The following is a 21,483-nucleotide window of genomic DNA, read 5'->3' on the forward strand; positions in this document are numbered from 1 at the left end:
CTCATAGTTCACATTTAAGCTTCTGGTACATCTGTTTAAAATATGCGTAGAATTTGGTTGTATCACCAGAGTCCGACCATGTCACACTATCACCCGGCCAAAGCACGAGATTCTCTTATATTGATACAGCATCCTTATACACCCCGCCCTATCCTCGCTTGTTTCCTGCCTTCTGTTAGTAGCATAGCATTGGGAGATTCTATTAAAGCTGAAGTTACATCGTGCCGCTTTGCTGTTGTACACCTTTTCGCTAACATATGGCCCAGCAGGCCTGTGAGACCCGCCTGCCACCTTTGGCACAGTCTTCACTTCCTCCCACTCACCTAAGTGGCTTGCTCAGCTCTAGCCACACTGGCCTTCTCGCTGTCCCTTACACGCAAGGTGCTCTCCCACTAGGAACCGTGGGAGGCCGAAAAATGGTCACATCTTAGTCCCTGGAACCTGTGAATGTTACCTCCTACAGCAACTAGGTATTTGCAGATGTGATGGCAGGGATTTTGTCTTTTTTGTCTGTATTATCCTCAGCACATAGGGAAGAACCTACACACACATCAAGGACTCCATAAATATTTCTTGAGTGTTAAATGAATAAATAAAACTAAAATAGACTATATATCATATAAGTGATTAAAACACCAGAGCATAAATCACTTATTATTCATAACTTGAGAAAAAGTGATTAGAGTATACATCAGGGGTCCCCAAACTACCGCCCGAGGGCCGCACTTCCGGAGGGGCACCTCTTTCATTGGTGGTCAGCGAGAGGAGCATAGTTCCCATTGAAATACTGGTCGGTTTGTTGATTTAAATTTACTTGTTCTTTATTTTAAATATTGTATTTGTTCCCGTTTTGTTTTTCTACTTTAAAATAAGATATGTGCAGTGTGCATAGGGATTTGTTCATAGTTTTTTTTAGAGTCCGGCCCTCCAACGGTCTGAGGGACAGTGAACTGGCCGCCTGTGTAAAAAGTTTGGGGACCCCTGGTATACATAATGAGTGGGACAAACCAAAGAAAAAAGTAATGATAAATCTAATTATAAGTTATATAGTGTCTTTACAATCAGTGTTAACAATAGTATTGTCATTTTGAACATTTTATTTATTTATTTATTTATTTATTTATTTATTTATTTATTTTTGTATTTTTCTGAAGCTGGAAACAAGGAGAGACAGTCAGACAGACTCCCGCATGCGCCTGACCGGGATCCACCCGGCATGTCCACCAGGGGCGACGCTCTGCGCGCCAGGGGGCGATGCTCTGCCTCTCTGGGGTGTCGCTCTGTTGCGACCAGAGCCACTCTAGCGCCTGGGGCAGAGGCCAAGGAGCCATCCCCAGCGCCTGGGCCATCTTTGCTTCAGTGGAGCCTCGGCTGCGGGAGGGGAAGAGAGAGACAGAGAGGAAGGAGAGGGGGAGGGGTGGAGAAGCAGATGGGCGCTTCTCCTGTGTGCCCTGGCCGGGAATCGAACCCTGGACTTCTGCACGCCAGGCCAATGCTCTACCACTGAGCCAACCGGCCAGGGCTGAACATTTTATTGACAGACAAAACAAACAATTATTTATATTAGTTTAATTAATTCATAGCATCAGTTTATAAAAAGAAAGGGCTGAAATTATTGTTGGGATAACAATAATTTTGCAATAAAGCAATGTTAAAACATCATTTAAAATATCACTATGAACTTATGATTTTTTTTTTTTAGATTTTGTTTATTGATTTTTAGAGAAAGGAGGGAGAGAGGTGGGGGAGAGGAGTGAGAAGCAACTCATATGTAGTTGCTTCCTGCATGTGCCTTGACCAGGCAAGCTTGGGGTTTCGAACTAGCGACCGCAGCATTCCAGGTCGATGCTTTACTCACTGCACCACCACAGGTCAGGTGAACTTAAGATTTTTTAAAAAATGTATCTTTCAAGTACATCTATTGAAGTTGTTTTAGAAGTAGTATCACCCTTAGCATGAAACTGGTCCATAGCCCCGGCATACAGATGCATCTTAAAATGGTGGTTGACATGTCTGATATACCTGAGTGAAGTGAGAATTTTATTTAAAAATTAGATTTTCTTCTTGAGGGCAGTTTGGGTAAATTCATCGTTTCCCTTCTTTCTGATAATTAGCATTATGTTAAGATGATTGTGCCAGGAAGAACAACCTTCTAGCTCTAAGACTGTAAGCCTAATTCCAAGAGGCTATGAGTGTGAGAGCTCCCATTACTTCCACCCGTGAAGACATCTTACATGGTTTTTTGTCATTGGAATTTACATTTAAAGTGAATTGTAATGGATATACACAATAAGGTCTATTTTGGCCTAATGGTGCTTTACCCTCCTGTCATATCATTAATGCTTTTATAAATATGTAATATTTCAAGCAGCACTTCAAGATTTGTAATGATCAGAAAACTTGGTCCTTATTATCCTATCCTCCAAATACTGACACTAGACAGAGTAGAATCCTCTCCCACAACCTCAAGGGCGATGTCCTCTGCACCAGTCTTGGTGGCCAGTTAAAAGCAGCAGTGCTGAAGTGCATGCTTTTATTTTATTAATTATTATTTTTAAAAATATGTCTTTCTGCCCAACTACACAAGGGAATTTAGTAAAAACTATTTTGTTAGAACTTGAGGGCTGGATCCCTAAGGGTTGAGATTAAAATTCACAACTTACATAAACTGACCCTAGTTTCCCATAGTCTGCTAAGGGATTGTACTTTTAAAGGTATGAAGGCAGGATCTCTGAAATGCAGGTTTTCCTGAAGCCTCTCAGAATGTGGTCCATAGGACACTAAAGTCACAGAGCAGGTCATGAAGGAGTAGGAATGGAATTCAGGGTTTCTGATTCTACGGCACCATAGAGCCCATGCAACTCCATTGTTCCAGGAGAGTGTCATCATTAGATGGGTGCTGTAGTGGATTTTATTATTGTTCAAAATATTTGGTACCTCTTCACAAAGTGCCTTGTCCACCTTTGGCAAGATCTATTTTCCTGCTTCATTGCAAGGTTGCTGTGGGACTTGCTTTGGCTAATGGGTTGTGAGAAAGAGTGACTGATGACATTTCAGAGTGGAAGCTTGAAGAGCTGGCTTAAGCTTCCCCAAGCTTTTTTTTTTTTTTTTTTGGTCTGCCATGATACCTAGGACAGTCCCAGATGGGAGTCAGGGGTATTTGGTGCGTGTACTGAGCCTCGGCTCATCAGAAACCGGCAGGTTTTCTAGGTATAGTTGAGGCGCTCTGGTGGAAGCCCTCAACCTCTTGGGCAGAAGTTAGCGTAGGTTGCATCTTCTAAAAGCATCTCCAGACCTTCTGAGCTTGATTGTCTCTTCTCAGCAAAGAATTTCATATTCTTTTTTCTTGAGCCACTAAATCAATTACTCATCCCCATGCTCTTATTATTTTTGTTTCCTTTCAGGGATTACTCCTTGCTCCTGTACCACTCTTTTTACTTATATACTTCTCATAAATGGAGTGACATTTCTTCACCTACTCTGTACCTAGAATAACAACGCTCTTAAAAAGAAGTGACAGTATTGTCTGAGAAGCTCTTTATTTCTCCTTCAATTTTAAAGAGCTTCTCAGACAATTGAGTGGGAGAACATATTTGCCTGTACATCTGATAAAGGCTTGATACCCAAAATTTACAAGAAATTTATAAAACTCAACATCAAAAAACAAATAATCCAATTAAGAAATAAGCAAAAGACCTCAATAGACACTTCTTCAAAAAGGACATAGAGGTGGCCAATAGATATATGAAAAGATGCTCAATCTCACTAAGTAACAGAGGAATGCAAATTAAAAATGTAGCGAGATATTGTCTCACACCTGTCAAAATAGCTACCATCAATCAATCCACAAAAACAACAAATGTTGGAGAAGATGTGGAGAAAAGGGAACCTTTGTGCACTGTTGATGGGAATGCAGATTGGTGCAGCCACTATGGAAAGCAGTATGTAGAAACCTCAAAAAATAAAAATGGAACTGCCTTTTGACCTAGCAATTTCACTTCTGGGAATATATCCAAAGAAACTCAAAACACCAATTTGAAAGAATATATGCACCCCTATGTTTATTGCAGTGTTATTTATAATAGCCAAGAACTGGAAACAGCCCAAGTGCCTATCAGTAGATAAGTGAATAAAAAAGCTATGGTATACTTACGCAGTGAAATATTACTCAGCCATAAAAAGAAGAAACGCTTACTTTTTGCTACAACGTAGATGAACCTGGAGATTATTATACTAAATGAAATAAGCCAATCAGAGAAAGACAAGTACCATATGATTTCATTCATATGTGGAATCTAATGAACAAAATTAAGTAACACACAAAACAGGAACAGACTCATAGATACTGAGAACAGACTGACAGCTGTCAGGGGAGGGGTTGGGGGCCGGGTGAAAAAGGTGAAGGGATTAAGCAAAGAAGAAAACTTACATACACAGCAATGTGGAGAATTCAGGAGAGATACAGGGTTGGGGGAGGGTAGAGTAGAGGGGAAATAGATGATGTATTATAAAACTGTAATCTACATAATTTTGAAACCTATATAATTTTACTAACCGATGTCACCCAACAAATTCTATAAAAACTTTTTAAAAAAGTGACAGTAGATGTGGCCACACTTCATATAGGCTTTGGGGTGCCTGAAGCATGGCAGTAGAATCTGGGCCCTAGACTATCAACAAGAATAGACTTCTAGTTGCCTCTTTGTCCTGGTTGAAGTCAACTGATAATGAGCAGCAGGTAATCTTCCCTGGGAGCTGTTTCACCGCACATGCTGTTTGAGAGCAGTGAACTGTTCTGACCATGCATATACCTTCCAGATGCAGAGCTCTCCCCCTTCACTACCCAACATGTGGAGCTGAGCCATGCTGCTGCCTATAAACACTGCATCCTGGGAGAAGCGTGTCTAACTGCTCTTGAAAAAGGTTCCTTGGGAACTTGAGACTTGCCTGATAGCATGTGTCTGAATTGTAGAGAAATAGGGAAGACAGAACATAGCTTGCATTTCCCCTGGAATTTTTTCCTGAACAACTACTGTATTTCCCCAGTATAAGACACACCCTTTTTTGAAAAATCTGTCTCTAAAAACTGGGTATGTCTTATACAGTGGTTGTAAGTTATTTTACTTGCATTTCCCCACTCTTTCATGCTTGTTTTTGTGCTCATTGTTGAAGACAGTGATTCTTCATCAGACATAGATAAGGACAAGCTAATGGATAGGAGTTTTGACAGTGATGAGAAGTTGTATGAATTTTATGATGAATAAAACTTGAGTTCAATAACTTTATGTAATACATTTTTTTTTCAATTTCAGGCCCCAAAATTAAGGTGCGTCTTATACATGGGAGCATCTTATACATGGGGAAATACAATAATTCAGTTTTACTAAACCTTCTCTTTCCTTTTCTTCTTCTTCTCCTTCTTCTAATCCTTCTTCTTCTTATTATTGTCATGATAAACTAGTTGGTTATAATTAAGTTATAAGTGGATTATTAGGTAATTCACAATGTAAAATGAAAGTAATTAGGAGTAAATTGAACAGGCAAAGACACTCATAGCAAGCTAATAACCGAATTAATTCACTCATGGTTAAGACAAATGGCTGGCTAAATCTAGGTCCTCGCTTGGGTGGCGCCCTGAGCGAACTTGCTTGGAGAGGCAGAGTGCTTTGCGGCAGTTGCCAAATGGTTGTGGTGGGCAATCTGGAGTCTGCAGTGGAGTCTCAGGAGACTGCCTTGATCTTCTCCCCAGCTAGTTATATCTGGTTTGGCCACTTGTCACATCATACAGTTTCATTATCACACTTCCAACATAAGTCACAAATGGGCTTGATAAGGTTGACAGATGGAATTATCAGAAAAGGGACTAAACCCATTACACCTTGGTAATCGGGGCTTACATAGTGGGCTTTTAAGTAAAATATAGTTAATCACATTACTTCACACATGCAGTTAAAACATACGGAGTTATCTCAAAAGGTTACACCTAACTCACTCTTAGTTCTCTTTTTACATTTTATATTAATTTGATTTTATGTTTACTATAACAATTATTATTAATTAAATGTTTGTTGGCCCCAAGATGCTTTGGGAGAACATATTCCCATTGGTAACAATGGCTATTTGTTTTCAAGACTGGAGTGGGTTGAGGTGGTACTGTATACTCCCCACTCACGACAATAGACTAAAATCCCCAGAGAAGGGCACATATAGTTTTCAAAATCCCCCAGGTGTTATATATTTACCCCCTCAACTCATCATTACTTTGATATTTTAGGCTCCACAAACATTCTCTGTATTATTACCCACATTCTAGATTGGAGCGGGAACTAGTTCTTTTATCCCCCTCTCCTTTGCTAATTCTGATTGCAGAATATAGGTTCACAGTATTTTATTTTATAAGGGAATAAACATTTCTGTATTTTAAAAAGGGTTATGTAGATTAAAAACATGGCGGCAATGTATAAGAAAACTGTGTGTGTGATGTGGCCACAGCTGTACAGGTTTGTACCCTAGTGAGCTCTTCAGTTGTGGCTTCCAGAACAATCCAGTGATACTTGCAGAGACTTGAGGTAGTAACTGTGTTCATTGATTATATCCACAGGCAAGTGTTTTTCTTTTCAGAAAACAGGGCTGTTATACAGAGAGGTGAATTATATTGGTCTCTGCTTAGAGGGCCCCCACTCTAAATTAAATCTTACACTAGGGCTAAGGGTCATTGCATCATCTGGGCAAAGACAAACAGATAAACTCTAATAATTTTCATCCTCTAGCGTTTGGGTTTTATTTTCCTTGTCATTTGTTCTGGGAACAGTAGAACAGTATTTCTCAGAGATTCACTCCTGACATGTGCCTCTAGGCTAGGTCATAAGCTCCTCAGTTAATTTTATTCCTTGGAACTCAAGGGGCTTCCATCTCACCAGGGCAGGTCGCCGACAGTTGAGGGGGCACACAGTGAGGTGTGAGCAGCCCAGTTCTGAGGCGTTGGCAAGTCATTTCCCATTCCTGAACTCCAGGAGTCGTAATTTGATGTCAAGGGAGATTAAGAGGTGGAAAACTCAAGGAAGAAATCAGAAATTTGAAAATAAAGATCCTATCTAGAGCCCTCTGCCAAGCACTCTAAGATATAGTTTTGTCCTTTCTGAAGTCTTCAACACCAAGCTATTGGAGAAAAATTCTTCCTTCCCAGAGAAAACCCAATCGTCTTGTCTCCAACTTGGACGTAGGTGCTGACTCTGGAACTCAGCACTGAAAAGTGCTCTTCCTGTCCCCAGCAAACCTTCTCAACTCTGCACAACCTTCACTCAGTGCCCTCCGCATGTCCCGGGATCCATTTCCAAGTCACAGAGCCCTGTGACGGTTACAGATGGAGGAGGCCTTGGCTGCGATGTAGCACAGCATCCCCTGTGCAGGTGAGAGGACTGCAGTCCGTAGAGGGAAATGACCAGAGAGATCTTGAGGCCACACAGACAATGGGACAAACGTGGAGGGAGCTACCAAAGGGCCCGGTCTTCTCCTGCCGAAACTGCCTCCCTCCTTCTTGTGATTGTGCCTTCCTTTGGATTATGAAAATTTGGAGTCAAGTTCCCACCTAGTCCTTAAAGTCTTTATTTTATTTATTTATTTATATTTCATATTTTGACTCTCTTTTTTAATTTTTAACTTATTTTTTTCTTTAGAAATTAAATGTAATGGGGTGACAACAGCAGCCCATAAGAACACACAGGTCTCAGGGGCACATCTCTGAAAGTCCTTACATTGGGCCTCAGGGAGCTGTGGGCGCCCTACTGCCTGCCTCTCTCAGCAGCAGTGCCAGCAGCACGACGCTGCGATGTAGAACACATTTGTTCCTCCAGCCTCTGCCCTGGTGTGGCCTGGGACCAGGAACCAAATGAGTTTTAACAATTCTATGACTCTATGAATCTAAGATGTTATGACCGTGCTTTTCGAAGCAGGTTAAATTACATTCTGTCTCACTAACTGGTCTGAGATCTCCCCGGGCTAAAGGACCATGTCACTTTGCTCGCAGTCCCTGTGCAATGAGAGTTCAACAGTACTGCAGTAAGGGAACAAGCGCCCTTCGTGCGGAAGGCCTGGGTCTGAGTCTTGGATGAGCTACCTTGAGCTGTGCAAATCCCGTTTTCCGATCTGGGGGAAGGGGGGAACTGATTCCCGCCGTGGCCAGCACGCAGGGTAAGCGTCAGTTCTGGCACGTGGTAAGTGATGGTCCCAGGATATCTGGGAGTAGGAGATGAAGGCTTTGCAGCTTCCATCCCTGTTTCTCCTTGGCTCCCGGGTGACAAAGTTGCCAGAGCACATGATGTGGAGAATGCCTAGAAGAGCATTATAGTGAAACAGGGCCACTGAATTGTCCTTGCCTTCTGGAGGTCCCTGGAAGCTGGCCTGACCTTGGTCTGGGCTGAGCCTCCCCCCTTGCTGGCTTCATTTACTTACTGTCAACACCCAGCCCTGCCTCCCAAGCTCACCTCAGGGCCCTGGGACTCTCCCTTGAGATACCTCTCCTCCCCAGCCCTGGCCCAGCTGCCATGGTAACAGGCTCCAGGGTGACAAAGGAGGTTGCTGGGGCCTGTTTCTTCCTGGCCCCAATGAGGAGGATTTTCAGACCACAGAGACTGAACTGCTCTGCACTTACCCGGGCTCCTTCTGCGTTCTCACTCAGGTAGAGCTCCAACTTCTGCCCCTGCCAGCAGGGCCATGTCGACCAGCCTGACCACTTGTGAGTGGAAGAAAGTCTTCTATGAAAAGATGGAGGTGGCAAAGCCGGCTGACAGCTGGGAACTCATCATAGACCCCAACCTCAAGCCCAACGAGCTGGATCCTGGCTGGAAGCAGTACCTGGAGCAGCATGCCTCAGGCAGGTAGGTGAGAGGCCCCGAGAGGAGGGCCCTGCAGGCAGCCCCTGGAGCACAGCCCCGGGCATGGCCAAACGGAGGCACAGAGATGTGTGGAGCCTCGTGCTGGTGTCAGGTCAGGGTGGGGGCAGAGGAGAAACTGCCAGGTAGGCCAGAAAGACCTTGGTGCTAATCCCAGCTCTGCCACTGACCCTGAAGTGACCCTGGCCAGTTGGGTTCTGTTTTTGGTTTTACACCGTGATTGAAGAGCTGTAATATTGTCAATGTCTCTGCAATCTCTGACATTTTACATGTTTTTTTAATTTCATAATCTCTAAAAGAGGAATGGAAACTGATAAGAGGGGGCCATGAGGTCCACTAGGGGAAGTCTTAGTGAGGGATGGGGGGCTGTGCTTTGGTCCAATGTCTGCTCAGTCAGGTCTATCCAATATGATTTGGATGCAAAAACATTTATTGTTCAGACACAGGCTCTACAGCTAACTGTGCCCTTGGGCAAATCAGTTCTTGTCTGGTTTCAGTTTTCACATTTGCAAAACCAGGGGATTGGCCTTAGATGATCAGCCAAGCCCCTTTCAGCTCTATTATTTATGGGCCTGTGACACAAAGACTCCACTTTGGGTCAGACTTTCCTTAGGTCTGGGATCCAGCATTGCATACTTTATAGGAGCTGTGGGTCTCACACAGTACAAGGAGTCCTAAGGCCAAGGAGACATGTCCATCTGCAGCCTACATGCCTCTCCCTCTTTATACCGTGATTTAACATGGGACCACGGAATTCTCTGCACGAGCTGCCTCTTCCCTGGGTCCATCAACTCAAATACAGACAATACCTTTAGGACCTGAGAGGCCAACAAATGGCCGTGTTCTGGGGGCACCGACACACAGGTTGGGTGTTCAGATATGATGATATGTGAAGCTCCTCAGGTGCAGCATGACTCAGAGGTTGGGAATGGGAGGCAGGCTGCGGATGGGGAGCTTACGTTTGTATTCTAGCTCTAAGACCTCGAAATACCAGTGTGAGCCTGTGTTTGGGACAAATAAAACAGAGAGGCAGAGGTTGATTGGTTCATTTCAATTCAAATCAATCTAAGAAACATTTTATTGGACACCTGCTATGTGCTGGGTCCTGGCTGTGCCTCTCACTAGCTGCATGTGCACAGAGAGCCCTCTTTCTCTTCATGCTTGTTTCATCTCAGTAAAATGAAAGGCTGATGATCCTTAAGGTCCCCTTCCATTACGTCTGATATTTTGGGATTTAAGATCTGATGTCTGGCTTGAGGGAGAGGGAACAACTTTGGATTGGCTTTATTTAAGAAGATGTGGAGGAGGAGGCTGAAAAAAGGAAGCGTTTGAGCTGGCTGGTGCAAGGGGCCAGAAACTTGGGCACGATGGCCCAGAAGTTAGTGGCTGAACTTCCTTGCCTCAGGGATCAGCTGGTCCTATATCTGGATGGTGACCAGTGTCTCCCAGCTGGCCTCAGGCAGGCCTAGAGGATGGCTGCTCTGTCCTTCTGTGCTTCAGCTCACTCTACCTCTGAACCTTGGGTCACATGAGTCTTGGTGATCTGCAGCTCTGGCCAACATGGGGGTAAGGGCCCTTCTGAATCAGAACTAGTTAGGCTGCTCTCCCTGCTAACCCTACTTGGGCTGTGCTAGGTACTGTTCTGTGCATATGTTGTCTGTGGGCCTCAGGTGCAGGCTTGGCATCATCTCTACCCCACACACAGCCTGGGCTGCATAGTGCTTGGTGGTATCTGTGGATTGAATTGAGTCCCTCATCAGAGGTCCTTCAAAGCTCAGAGAGGGCCCGCAGTGAGGGCAGACTCAGCCCTGTCACTGCTTGTGAATCCTCTGTGGCAGGGGCCTGTGAGAGGTTCATGTCAGGGCTAGAAGGAACTTTCCTAGAGGTAAGGAGTGCTCTGTCAGCAAAGGTTTGAAAGCATTGGGTGGGGGCTGATGGAATGGGGTGTGGCTAGATTGTCTCAGGCCACTCCCTTCCATGTTTCCTGAGGGGTTAGACAACATGGTATGTATTCATGTGTGCATGTGTGTGGAGGGGGGCGATGCAGAGCAGGATTCACTTTTCCAGTCTCTACTGCAGGGTGGAGTGGGATCTAGGAGTGATCTGTCAAGGCAGAGACTATTCTTCGTGAAGGAGCAGGGATGGGACTCTAATCCTCTTTCTGTTGGCCTATCACCCATCAACCCACCCATCTGGCAGATTCTTAGGGTCTGCATAGCTAGAGGACCCTCCTCTTTTCCCTAGAGCAGGCAGGACGCTTGAGTGAGAGGTGCTGGTCACCCCTCTCATCAGAGTCACGGGAGGGCTGAGCCTCCTTACTGGGCACCAGTGGTCTGCATTTCACAGATGATAAATAAGGCCCAGATTAGGGGAGTAACCCCTGTGCAGCATCCAAGTGCACATCCTGATGCCTTAGGTTTGGGGGGAGCGGGGCCACCAGAGGGTGCGCAGGAAACGGGTTTAAGAGCAGAGCTGGAAGCCAGATGGCTCCTATGCCAGACTCCTGAGGCCACTGTGCTCCCGGGGGGCTTACTGGGAGGAGGTAGAGCTGGCAGACTTCAGCATTAAGGAACTCAGGGAGCAGTAAACACTCTACTTCTACCTACAGGGCCAGGCAAACGAGGCTCTTCCTTTCTAGACCCCTCCAGGGCAAGGTGCCCCTAGGGAGGAGGTCGATTTTCTCCACTTCTCTTCCCTACCCCGCAGGTTCCACTGCTCCTGGTGCTGGCACACCTGGCAGTCGCCCCACGTGGTCATCCTCTTCCACATGCACCTGGACCGCACCCAGCGAATAGGTTCAGTGCGCATGCGCGTCTTCAAGCAGCTCTGCTACCAATGCGGCACAGCGCGGCCGGACGAGTCCAGCATGCTGGAGGAGAACATCGAGGGCCTGGTGGACAACCTCATCACCAGCCTGCGCGAGCAGTGCTACGGCGAGGACGGTGGCCAGTACCGCATCCACGTGGCCAGCCGCCCAGGCAGCGGGTTGCACCGCAGAGAGTTCTGCGAGGCCTGCCAGGAGGGCATCGTGCACTGGAAGCCCAGCCAGAAGCTGCTGGAAGAGGAGGCCTTCTCTGGAGCCTCCGAGCCAAAGGCCCAGAAAGGCTCGGGCTACAATTTCTTCTCTCTCCGCTGGTGCTTCTTCTGGGCCTCTCTCTGCTTGCTCATTGTCTACCTGCAGGTCTCCTTCCGCAGACCTGCCTTCCTTTAGTGGAGCTGGTTGGGGTTGCTCAACGGCGCGTGAGGGCGAGAGCGGGGAAGACACAGTCCCAGTCCTGATTCTGCGGCAGATCCGATATGACTCTGGACAATTCAGTTACCTCTCTGGACTGCAGTTTATTACTCTGCAGAATAAGAGGTCTGCTTTAGTCTAAGTCTGGAGGTAATAGTTAATTTTTAATTAAAGTTTATAGCCTGACCAGGCGGTGGCGTAGTGGATAGAGCGTTGGACTGGGATGTGGAAGACCCAGGTTCGAGACCCCGAGGTCGCCAGCTTGAGCGCGGGCTCATCTGGCGGCTTGAGCAAAAAAAAAAAAAAAGGCTCACCAGCTTGGACCCAAGGTCACTTGAACAAGGGGTTACTCAGTCTGCGGAAGGCCCGTGGTCAGGGCACATATGAGAAAGCAATCAATGAACAACTAAGGTGTCGCAATGAAAAACTGATGATTCATGCTTCTCATCTCTCTCCGTTCCTGTCTGTCTGTCCCATCTATCCCTCTCTCTGTAAAATAAATAAATAAACAAACAAATAAATAAATAAAGTTTATGGCGATGGAGGCAGAGGAGAAGGGTACTAAATCCACGGAGAGGGAATTTCTCTCTTCACCTCCATCTCTACTCTGCCTCTTGCTTCCTTTTCATATCCCATACCCCATTAGAACCTGTCTTGCCCCTGCCTCATAGTTAAGCTCACCTTCAGCTGCTTCTGACAGTCCTGCCGTGATTCCCCTTGGCGAGGTGAGTGGCCCCACCCAATGCATCTTCAGTCAATATTCAATGTGTCTTCACCCAGCCTAGAAATCTTCCAGGTGATGAGGTGGCAGAGTGTCTTCACTCAGGGGAGGCGATGGTCAGAGGGAAGCCTGAACAGTGAAGACAGCACCTGTCTCCTGGCACCTTCGCCTTTGCCTCTAGAGAGACACTCAGATTGATCTCTGGTGCTAGAGCCTGCTTGGTTGGAATTGGTTAGAGCTACACTGTCCAATATGTTAGTCACTAGCCCAGGGGTTGGGAATCTATGGCTCAAGTCAGATGTGGCTCTTTTGATGGCTGCATCTGGCTCGCAGACAAATCTTTAATAAAAAAAGTAATAACATTAAAAATATAAAACATTCTCATGTATTACAATCCATTCTTTTCCTACTGCTCATGTTCATGGTTGTGGATGGCTGGAGCCAATCACAGCTGTCCTCCGGGACAACACCAAATATTTATTGGATAATGTGTAACATATACGGGTCATTGTATGGCTCTCACGGAATTACATTTTAAAATATGTGGCATTCATGGCTCTCTCAGCCAAAAAGTTTCCCGACCCCTGCTAGCCATATGTGATTATTTAAATTAATTAAAATAAAATAAAATTTAAAGTTTAGCTTCTCAGTTTCCAGCAACCACATATCGAGTGCCTGATAGCCATATGTGGCCAATGGTTACCATTGAATATATTGTGCAGTGCAAGTTAGAGCATGTTCACATAGATTTCTGTTGGACAGCATTGGTTTAGAACTTGAAATTCCCACTTAAATGTATGTGGACTCATAGGAGGTAGATACGGGTGCACACGGAGCCCTCTGGAGGAAGGAACAGCAAGATGGGGTGCGGTAGAGATCTGCAAATAAATGTGTAATGTCTGTGCTTCTGGCTGTCAGTTAATTAGAATCTGGGGATCTCAGTGTTGCCTAAACTTATTTCCTGGGAAGATAAGACTCGCTGAAATTCACTGCAAGGTGATGGGTCTGTGTGTGTGCGTGTGCACGTGTGCATGTGTCTTAGTCTGGGGCTTGGAAACTCTATTCCTGTGTTTTTCAGAAATGTGTGAGCTGTGGCACCACTGCTGACACAGGCTATAGAACCCTGTGTGACACTGCCCTCCTGTATGAGAACACCTTGTAGCAGATGATAGCTGCCCTAGATCCTGGGGATGGTGAGAGAAGGGACAGATGAGGCAGGTCTGTGAGTGGGGAACTTCTAGGTGACAGTAGGGCTTTGTGTCTCCACTCAGGGGAGTCGATGACTGCGGGGAAGCATGAGCAGTGAAGATGGCATCTGTCTCCCAGCCCCTGTTCCTTTTCCCAGTTCTTGCGCCCACCCCACCGAAGGAATGCATTTGCTGTGCCCATTCCTTCAGACATAGCTGTGACTGGGGCAATCTAACTCATGGTCTGGCGTCGAATGACCCTGTGTTTATTACTGTCTGGAATAAGAAACAGAAACTCTCCTATTTATACCCAAATTGTTCCCTGGTTTTAGAACTTTCTATAGCCCACTGTTAGAGCCTTAGCTCCAAGTGTGGTCTGAGAACTGAACATGAGCTTCAAGGCAGGGTACCTGGCTAGGTGTGTTTGCAGAGATGGGTGCTGTGTTGTACCTGCCCACTGGGCATGCAGGCTGGCTTTCCTCTTCCCCAGCCGTGGCAAGGGTTTCTGGTGACTTGTCCACATTCCTCTGTGGCCCTGCAAAGAGCTAGCAACCTGGAAGAATCGACCTTTGCCTGGGTGGGTGCAGTAGAGGCGCAGGGAGAGCATCAGCTGGAGTGTCTGTGAGCGAGCAGGTGTGGGAGGCGCGTTCCCCTCTGGCAGCTACAGAGGATGCTCAGCTGGGCCTGTACACAGTATGTGCTCTGGCGGGCGGGCGTTGCTCAACTGCAGACACATGGTGGCTCTGGGAAGATAAACATCAGGAGCTCAGAAATCAAGTGGTCTCCAGAGGACTGTCTGCCCCCTGCTTTGGCCCACCCTGGGGGTCTCAAAAGGGACATGAAGGGACAGGATTGGAGTGGAGTGACAGTAACATCTCTTACTGAAATTCTGGCATATAAAGCTTAGGGGTAGACTGCCAAGATTGTGTCGAGGGGGGGGGGCAGGCTTCATGGGGGTGAGAAAGCCGAGGCCTCTGAGGGGAGGCCAGGGAGTCAAGTGCTGAAGAGCCGCTGAAATGGAAGTGACGGTGAATAGGTGAAATGAGATGAAGTCCAAGAAAAATTCCAGAAGATAAACATACTCTCCCTTTTCATCAGCTTGTTCTTCTCATATCTTTAGCTTTCATGTTTAAGTAAAATGACCCTCCTCTGACTTCACCTCCCCTCTAACAATCGCTGTGTATTTTTAAAAATATTTTATTTACTGATATTTTAGAGACAGGAGAGAAATAGAAAAAAGGGGGGAGGAGTGGGAAGCATCAACTCATAGTTACTTCTTGCATGTGCCGGGCAAGCCCAGGGTTTCAAACTGGCCGCCTCAGCATTCTAGATCGATGCTTTATCCACTGAGCTACCACTCAAAAGAGTAGATTATATTTCTATTTCTCTCTACCTATTATTTTCTCCTTAATTCATGGAAGTCTCACTTCCATTTCTCTGAAACTCATTCCATACCCATTGCCTCATCGGTGGCCACTTTTCTGCTTGTCTCTGGCGTGGTCTTGCTATTGCATTTTGCATCCTCTCCTGGAAGATTCCATGACAGCACTTGCCCCCCGCCCCCCATTCTCGTACTTCTGTGTCCTCCCCACTGCAGCGTTCTTTCTCCTGCTCGTCCCGTGCATGCCAGGGTTTCCGGGGGGCTCTTACCCTGCTGGTTTTCTGCTCAGTATCATGTGCCCATTCATGACTTCTGTTTTCACTGCATATGAATTCCTGGCTGCTATATCTCCTCCAAGCATTTCTGCTGAGCCCCCAGACCGATATACCTGTCCCTTGAGAGCACCTTCAGCGTGACCAGAGCTGATCTCATAATTTTTCCACCCAAACTTGCTCCTTCTCCTTCTCAGAAGTCTGGGAGTTATTTTCTTTTCTTTTTTTTTTTGGATTTATTTATTTATTTATTTTTATAAATAAATTTTTATTTTAATGGGGTGACATCAATAAATCAGGGTACATACATTCAAAGAAAACATTTTCAGGTTATCTTGTCATTTAGTTCTGTTGCATACCCATCACCCAAAGAGAGATCGTCCTCCGCCACCCTCCATCCAGTTCTCTCTGTACCCCTCCCCCTCCCCCTCTCCCTCCTTCCCTCCCCCCCCCCCCGTAACCACCACACTCCTGTCCATGCCTCTTAGTCTCGCTTTTATGTCCCACCAATGTATGGAATCCTGCAATTCCTGTTTTTATCTGATTCGCTTATTTCACCCCACATAATGCTACCAAGACTCCACCATTCCGCTGTAAGTGATCTGATGTCATCATTTCTCCAAGCTGAATAGTATACCATGGTGTATATGTGCCCCATCTTCTTCATCCAGTCCTCTATTTTTTTTTACAGTGATTAAAAGCCTTTAAGCAAACTCTTGGCCAATACAGTAAGAATCCATAAAAGAGTAGTGTCCTTAACATGTTCACCAAGTCCAAATTGGCCCCATCACCATGCCAAATTCCTGAAAAATGCAACCCAACCCCAGTTCAGTCTGTTAGGAGCTGTCACAGGGAGCAGGAGTCCAGGAAATTTCCCCACAGGAAAAGTTCACATGGCACTGGAATTGTTGTCATCATTCTATACTTTGCAGCTCATGTCCAAGTCCCAATGACTGCTGCTTCTAGCTGGTTATGATTCTGGTAGACTGGAAAAAGCCATTTGCAGCATGCGTGGATATGGAGCTTCTGTTCTCCTCTGCCTGGAGAGATGAGACCAGGTTGCTTTTCCCTGGAGCTCTGTGACTGTGGCATAGTAAAGAGAACCTTGGGATACACTAAGCTGGGTGGCAAAGGTAAATTCATAATACAAGTTGGCAAAAGGAGGAAAGAGAGCTCTAAATTAGGAGTAGGTCCCAGCCTGAAATATGAGTGGGGCATTGAGGTAGGAGGGATAAAGGAAACACTATATATTAAGCAAAGCAGCAGAAAATAGGACTATCAACACCCACAACAGAGAATTTTGAGGGAAGAATAAAAAACCTGACTATTCAGGCAAAACATAGTTAAGTGGCCCTTGTGCAAATGAGATCAGTTTACCTGCTTCTTGGAAGAAATACCCTAGGCTCGTCCACAGTGTCGTAGATGGGGCTGACGGCCCTGGGCACCTTCAGCCTTCAGTGGCAAACCCCAGCTTTCTAGGCAGGGTTAGGTCATAGGTGGCTGGAGCAGGGCTGGAAGAGACTGAACCCTCCCTTAGAGGAGCGAGGGGGAAGCCCACCTTCCAGTGTCCCTGTTTCCTCACAGCAGAGGCGTGTAAGCCTGGCAGGTTTTAGCTCAATGACCTTCCTTTCCACTATTGAAGCAGGACCCAGATGGCACCCTATGAGACCCCTTTGGGGCGTTGGAGCCTCCAAGGGTGTGTCCTAAAAGCTGGTAGTTCCCCTGATCTCTATTGGGCTTTTTCTGCCTCTAGGTATCTTAAAAGCCATTCTCAGAAGATCTCGCTGAGGGGTTTGAGGATCCCCATCCGCCTATATAAATCTTTTCCATATATCTGGAGCTATTTGGAAAAAGACAAAACAGTGTTATTAGCTAGATCTAATAAAGAAGGTAGTAGTTTGCAGGCGAAAAAGATTTGGTGTCTCCTGTTCATCAGCATTCAAAAGAAATGTAAATTTTTTTTTTTTTAAGTAAAAAGCATGATATGGTAGACCCATCGGAGTCATTGGCCTGGTGTGCAGGATTCCCGGGTTTGATTTCTGGCCAGAGCACACAGGAGAAGCGCCCATCTACCTCTCCACCCCTCCCCCTCTCCTTCCTCTTCATCTCTCTCCTCCCGCCCGCAGCCAAGGCTCCACCAGAGCAAAGCCACCCCGGGCACTAAGGATGGCCCCCTGGCCTCCGCCCCAGTCGCTAGAATGGCTCCGGTTGTAACAGAGAAACACCCCAGATGGGCAGAGCATTCCCCCCCCAGTAGGCATGCCAGGTGGATCCCAGTCAGGCGCTGGGAGTTATTTTCTGACCTTCTCTCATCACCCTTTCTCACCCTGCATGAATCGGTCACCATGTGCTCTGGATTGTTCTTCCTGTGTAACTCCGGGGTTGTTCTCCTTTCTTTCCTTTCTGTTCACTGCTGCCCAAATGTGTCATCAGTGTCTCTTGCCTCTGTATACTCCTTAATAATCATCATGCCTTAAGTTCCTCCCTTACAGCCTACCCTCCCCTCTCACTATCCCAGGTGAGTTTCTAATAATCAGGTATGACCAATTCACTCCCTCTTTAAACTCTTCCAGAGCTCTTTTCTGCTAATGGTAAAACTTAGTCTCATTAACCAGGCACATCTCATTTCCTGGATAATAATAATACAGACAGTTTATTGAGAGGGCGCTCAATAAACATTTGCTGTTACAATGGTGTACTGTGTGTGAAGTGCTATACTAAGCGCTTTGTATGCACTATCTCCTTTAATTCTGAAAACCACCCTTCGAGGCAATTGCTATTATCTCTATTTTATGTCTGGGGCTTAGAGAGGTCTAAAAACTGGTTCATAGTGACCCAGTTATTATGGCACAGTGCTGAGGTTGGAATTCAGGGTCTCTCTGATTCCAGAACTTAAGTTCTCATGAGAAGCCTTTTTTGACAACCTAGGCAACATTAAGATGTCGCCACCGCAAGGCAACCACTGCTACTGCGCTCATCATATTGTATAGTTGGCCTGTATGATGTGTATCAGTTGTTTTTCATCATCTGTCCCCAGGACCTGGCACAAAGTAACTGCTTAATCAGAATGGTTGACTGATTGAATTCTTATCTTGGAAGCAATATTCTTTCCCACACCGTTTCCCCCAGCAAGAACCATCCTGTGTATTTTCATGTACTGGGATACCTCCAAGGTAGAAGTGAAGAAAATGCTGACTTTGTGTCATCTATTTTTTTAAAAAAATTTATTGATTTTTAGGGAGATAGAGGAAGAGAGAGAGAGACAGAGACAAAGAGGAAAACATTGATTTCTTGTTCCACTTATTTATGCATTCATTAGGTGATTCTTGTATGTGCCTTGACTGGGAATTGAACCGGCAACCTTAGTATACCAGAATAACACTCTAACTGACTGAGCCACCCTGCTAGGATCTGTGCCACCTATGAAATAGGCATATAATTGTCCACATTACAGAGGGAAAACTGAGGCTTAGCGAATTGTGTAGTTTTGTAAGTTTTGTGAGCTGGTTAGTTTTAATCTGGTACGGAAGCCCAGCCTGCCAAGAAATAAAGAAGCCTATTTGGCCTGACCAGGCGGTGGCGCAGTGGATAGAGCATCGGACTTGGATGTGAAGGACCCAGGTTTGAGACTCCGAGGTCGCCAGCTTGAGCGCAGGCTCATCTGGCTTAAGCAAAGCTCACCAGCTTGGACCCAAGGTCGCTGGCTCAAGCAAGGGGTCACTTGGTCTGCTGAAGGCCCGCGGTCAAGGCACATATGAGAGAGCAATCAATGAACAACTAAGGTGTCACAACGAAAAACTGATGATTGATGCTTCTCATCTCTCTCCGTTCCTGTCTATCTGTCCCTATCTATCCCTCTCTCTGACTCTCTCTCTGTCTCTGAAAAAAAAAAAAAAAAAAAAAGAAGCCAATTTGGCAAAAACAGACAAACAACCAAACCCTCATAGACACAGACATAGAATGGTGGTTGCCAGAGGAGAAGTGGCGGGCGGGAGGTTGAACTGGGGGTCAAATATATGGTGATTGAAAGACACTTGACACTGGCTTGTGAGCACACAGTGCAATATACGGATGATATGTTACAGAATTGTACACTTGAAACATATCATCTTATTACCAATGTCACCCCAATAAATTTAAGAAAGTAAAATAAAATACTGTATTTTTCGCTCCATAAGACCCACCTGACTGTAAGACACCCCTAGGGTTTTAAGGAGGAAAATAAGAAAAAAAATATTCTAAACCAAATGGTGTGTTAAAATATTTAATAAAATACTATATTTTTCACTCCATGAGATGAACGGGCATTTTCCCCTCCACTTTTGGGGGAGGGTATGGAGTCTTATGGAGCGAAAATATGGTAATAAGCCTGACTGGGCATAATATAGTACATTATACATATTGAGACTCAGGTCAGACCCTGGACAAGGACCGCAGTACTTTGACCAGTGGGCAGAGCCACCTACTAACGTGTAAGTGACAGCTGGATCTGGGGCCAGCACCTAAGATGGAAAGGGGAGTCAGGCTTCTAGCATCTTGGAACAGAAATGTCTGTAAAATGTGCCCAAATTATCTGCTAGCATGCCTGACAGAGTTTCAGGAGAAAAGTTTTGTAGGGACACGGGTAGAAAAAACCACGTGCTCTCAAACTTTGCTGCTGTAATGTGGAAAGAGTACTTGCTGCCCACCCCTCATGAGGCCTGTGTGGCCTGTCACGGGTCAGAGGCCTCTTACTATTATTTTTATGTTTCTGTATGTGTCCTGTATCCACATCTGTGTTGTTGGTGTACAGGAAGGCAGTGCTCCCCAGCCCTCTGTGCATCTTTGTGCTGATTGCACACCTATGAGAAAGCAAATATGGCTCACACTGATTGCCGGTGGGCAGCTGTTTGCAGAGTACCTGATGAAGAGGACAGTAAGGTGTGCGAAGGAGCACTGTATGGAGACTCATGAGATCTGGGTACCAGTCCAGCGGTTCAGTGGAATGAGTCAGTATAAAACCATGACCATCCCTAAAAACTGGCATGGTTATGCAGCTATATTCCTTCAATTTCATCCATAACTCAACATATATCTACTCTGTTCTATTTTATTCCTGGCCTGTTCTAAATTCAAGTGTCACCGAGATAATCAGACATAGTCCCTGACTTGGAGGGCTCACAGCATGTCCTCATCATACCTCAGGGCTGAGAAGTCAGGAATGGCCTGTTGGGAGAGGATTCATGCAAGGGTATGTTTTGTAGAAGAGGTCAGGAGGTCAAGATTGGGGGTGGCAGGGAGCTAAGTGCATCCCAGGCTAAGTAAAAAACAAGGAAGATGCTTCATATCTAAGAATGAGCAAACAAGTACCAAAAGAGGGCAGGGGTTGAGAGCCCCGGAGGAATCTGGGAGCACTTGTGGGAAACGGGACAGAAAAACCAGGTAGGCTGGAGGTGGGTGAAGACCAGAGGTGGGATTCAGCCGGTTCATACCTAATTTTTTGTTGTGTTTGGTGAACTGGTTGTTAAAATGGCACTTGTAATCAGAGTTCTCTCTAAGGTGGGCGCCTGGGCAGCTGCCCAATGTGGAAATCACAAATTTACATTCCTTACTCTTTTTTAATGTTCATCTACACAACAGTGTATTCTAAGCACCTGTAGTAATGTTCATTCTGTCCATAGGTGAAAAAAATTGCAAATGAGGACGCCAATCAAGAAGCAATATGGAAATATCTTAAATACCAGTTTTATTGTTTTTTGTCAGGCATTATTTAATATTTTTTCATTAATATTTTAAAACTCTTTCTTATAACCTAGTTTT

General features: G+C 45.6%; 1 protein-coding gene across 1 annotated transcript; it reads left to right on the plus strand.

Annotated features, from left to right (window-relative positions):
* Positions 1 to 8,642: 8,642 nt before the first annotated feature.
* RTP2 (receptor transporter protein 2) lies at positions 8,643 to 12,370 on the plus strand. Its single transcript, XM_066241329.1, has 2 exons — positions 8,643 to 8,876; positions 11,598 to 12,370. Exons 1-2 carry the CDS (start codon positions 8,713 to 8,715, stop codon positions 12,100 to 12,102), a joined length of 669 nt encoding a protein of 222 aa, XP_066097426.1. The 5' UTR covers positions 8,643 to 8,712; the 3' UTR covers positions 12,103 to 12,370.
* The last annotated feature ends 9,113 nt before the right edge of the window (positions 12,371 to 21,483 follow it).

The sequence above is a fragment of the Saccopteryx bilineata genome, chromosome 8, assembly GCF_036850765.1.
Source record: "Saccopteryx bilineata isolate mSacBil1 chromosome 8, mSacBil1_pri_phased_curated, whole genome shotgun sequence".
Taxonomy (NCBI): Eukaryota; Metazoa; Chordata; class Mammalia; order Chiroptera; family Emballonuridae; genus Saccopteryx; species Saccopteryx bilineata.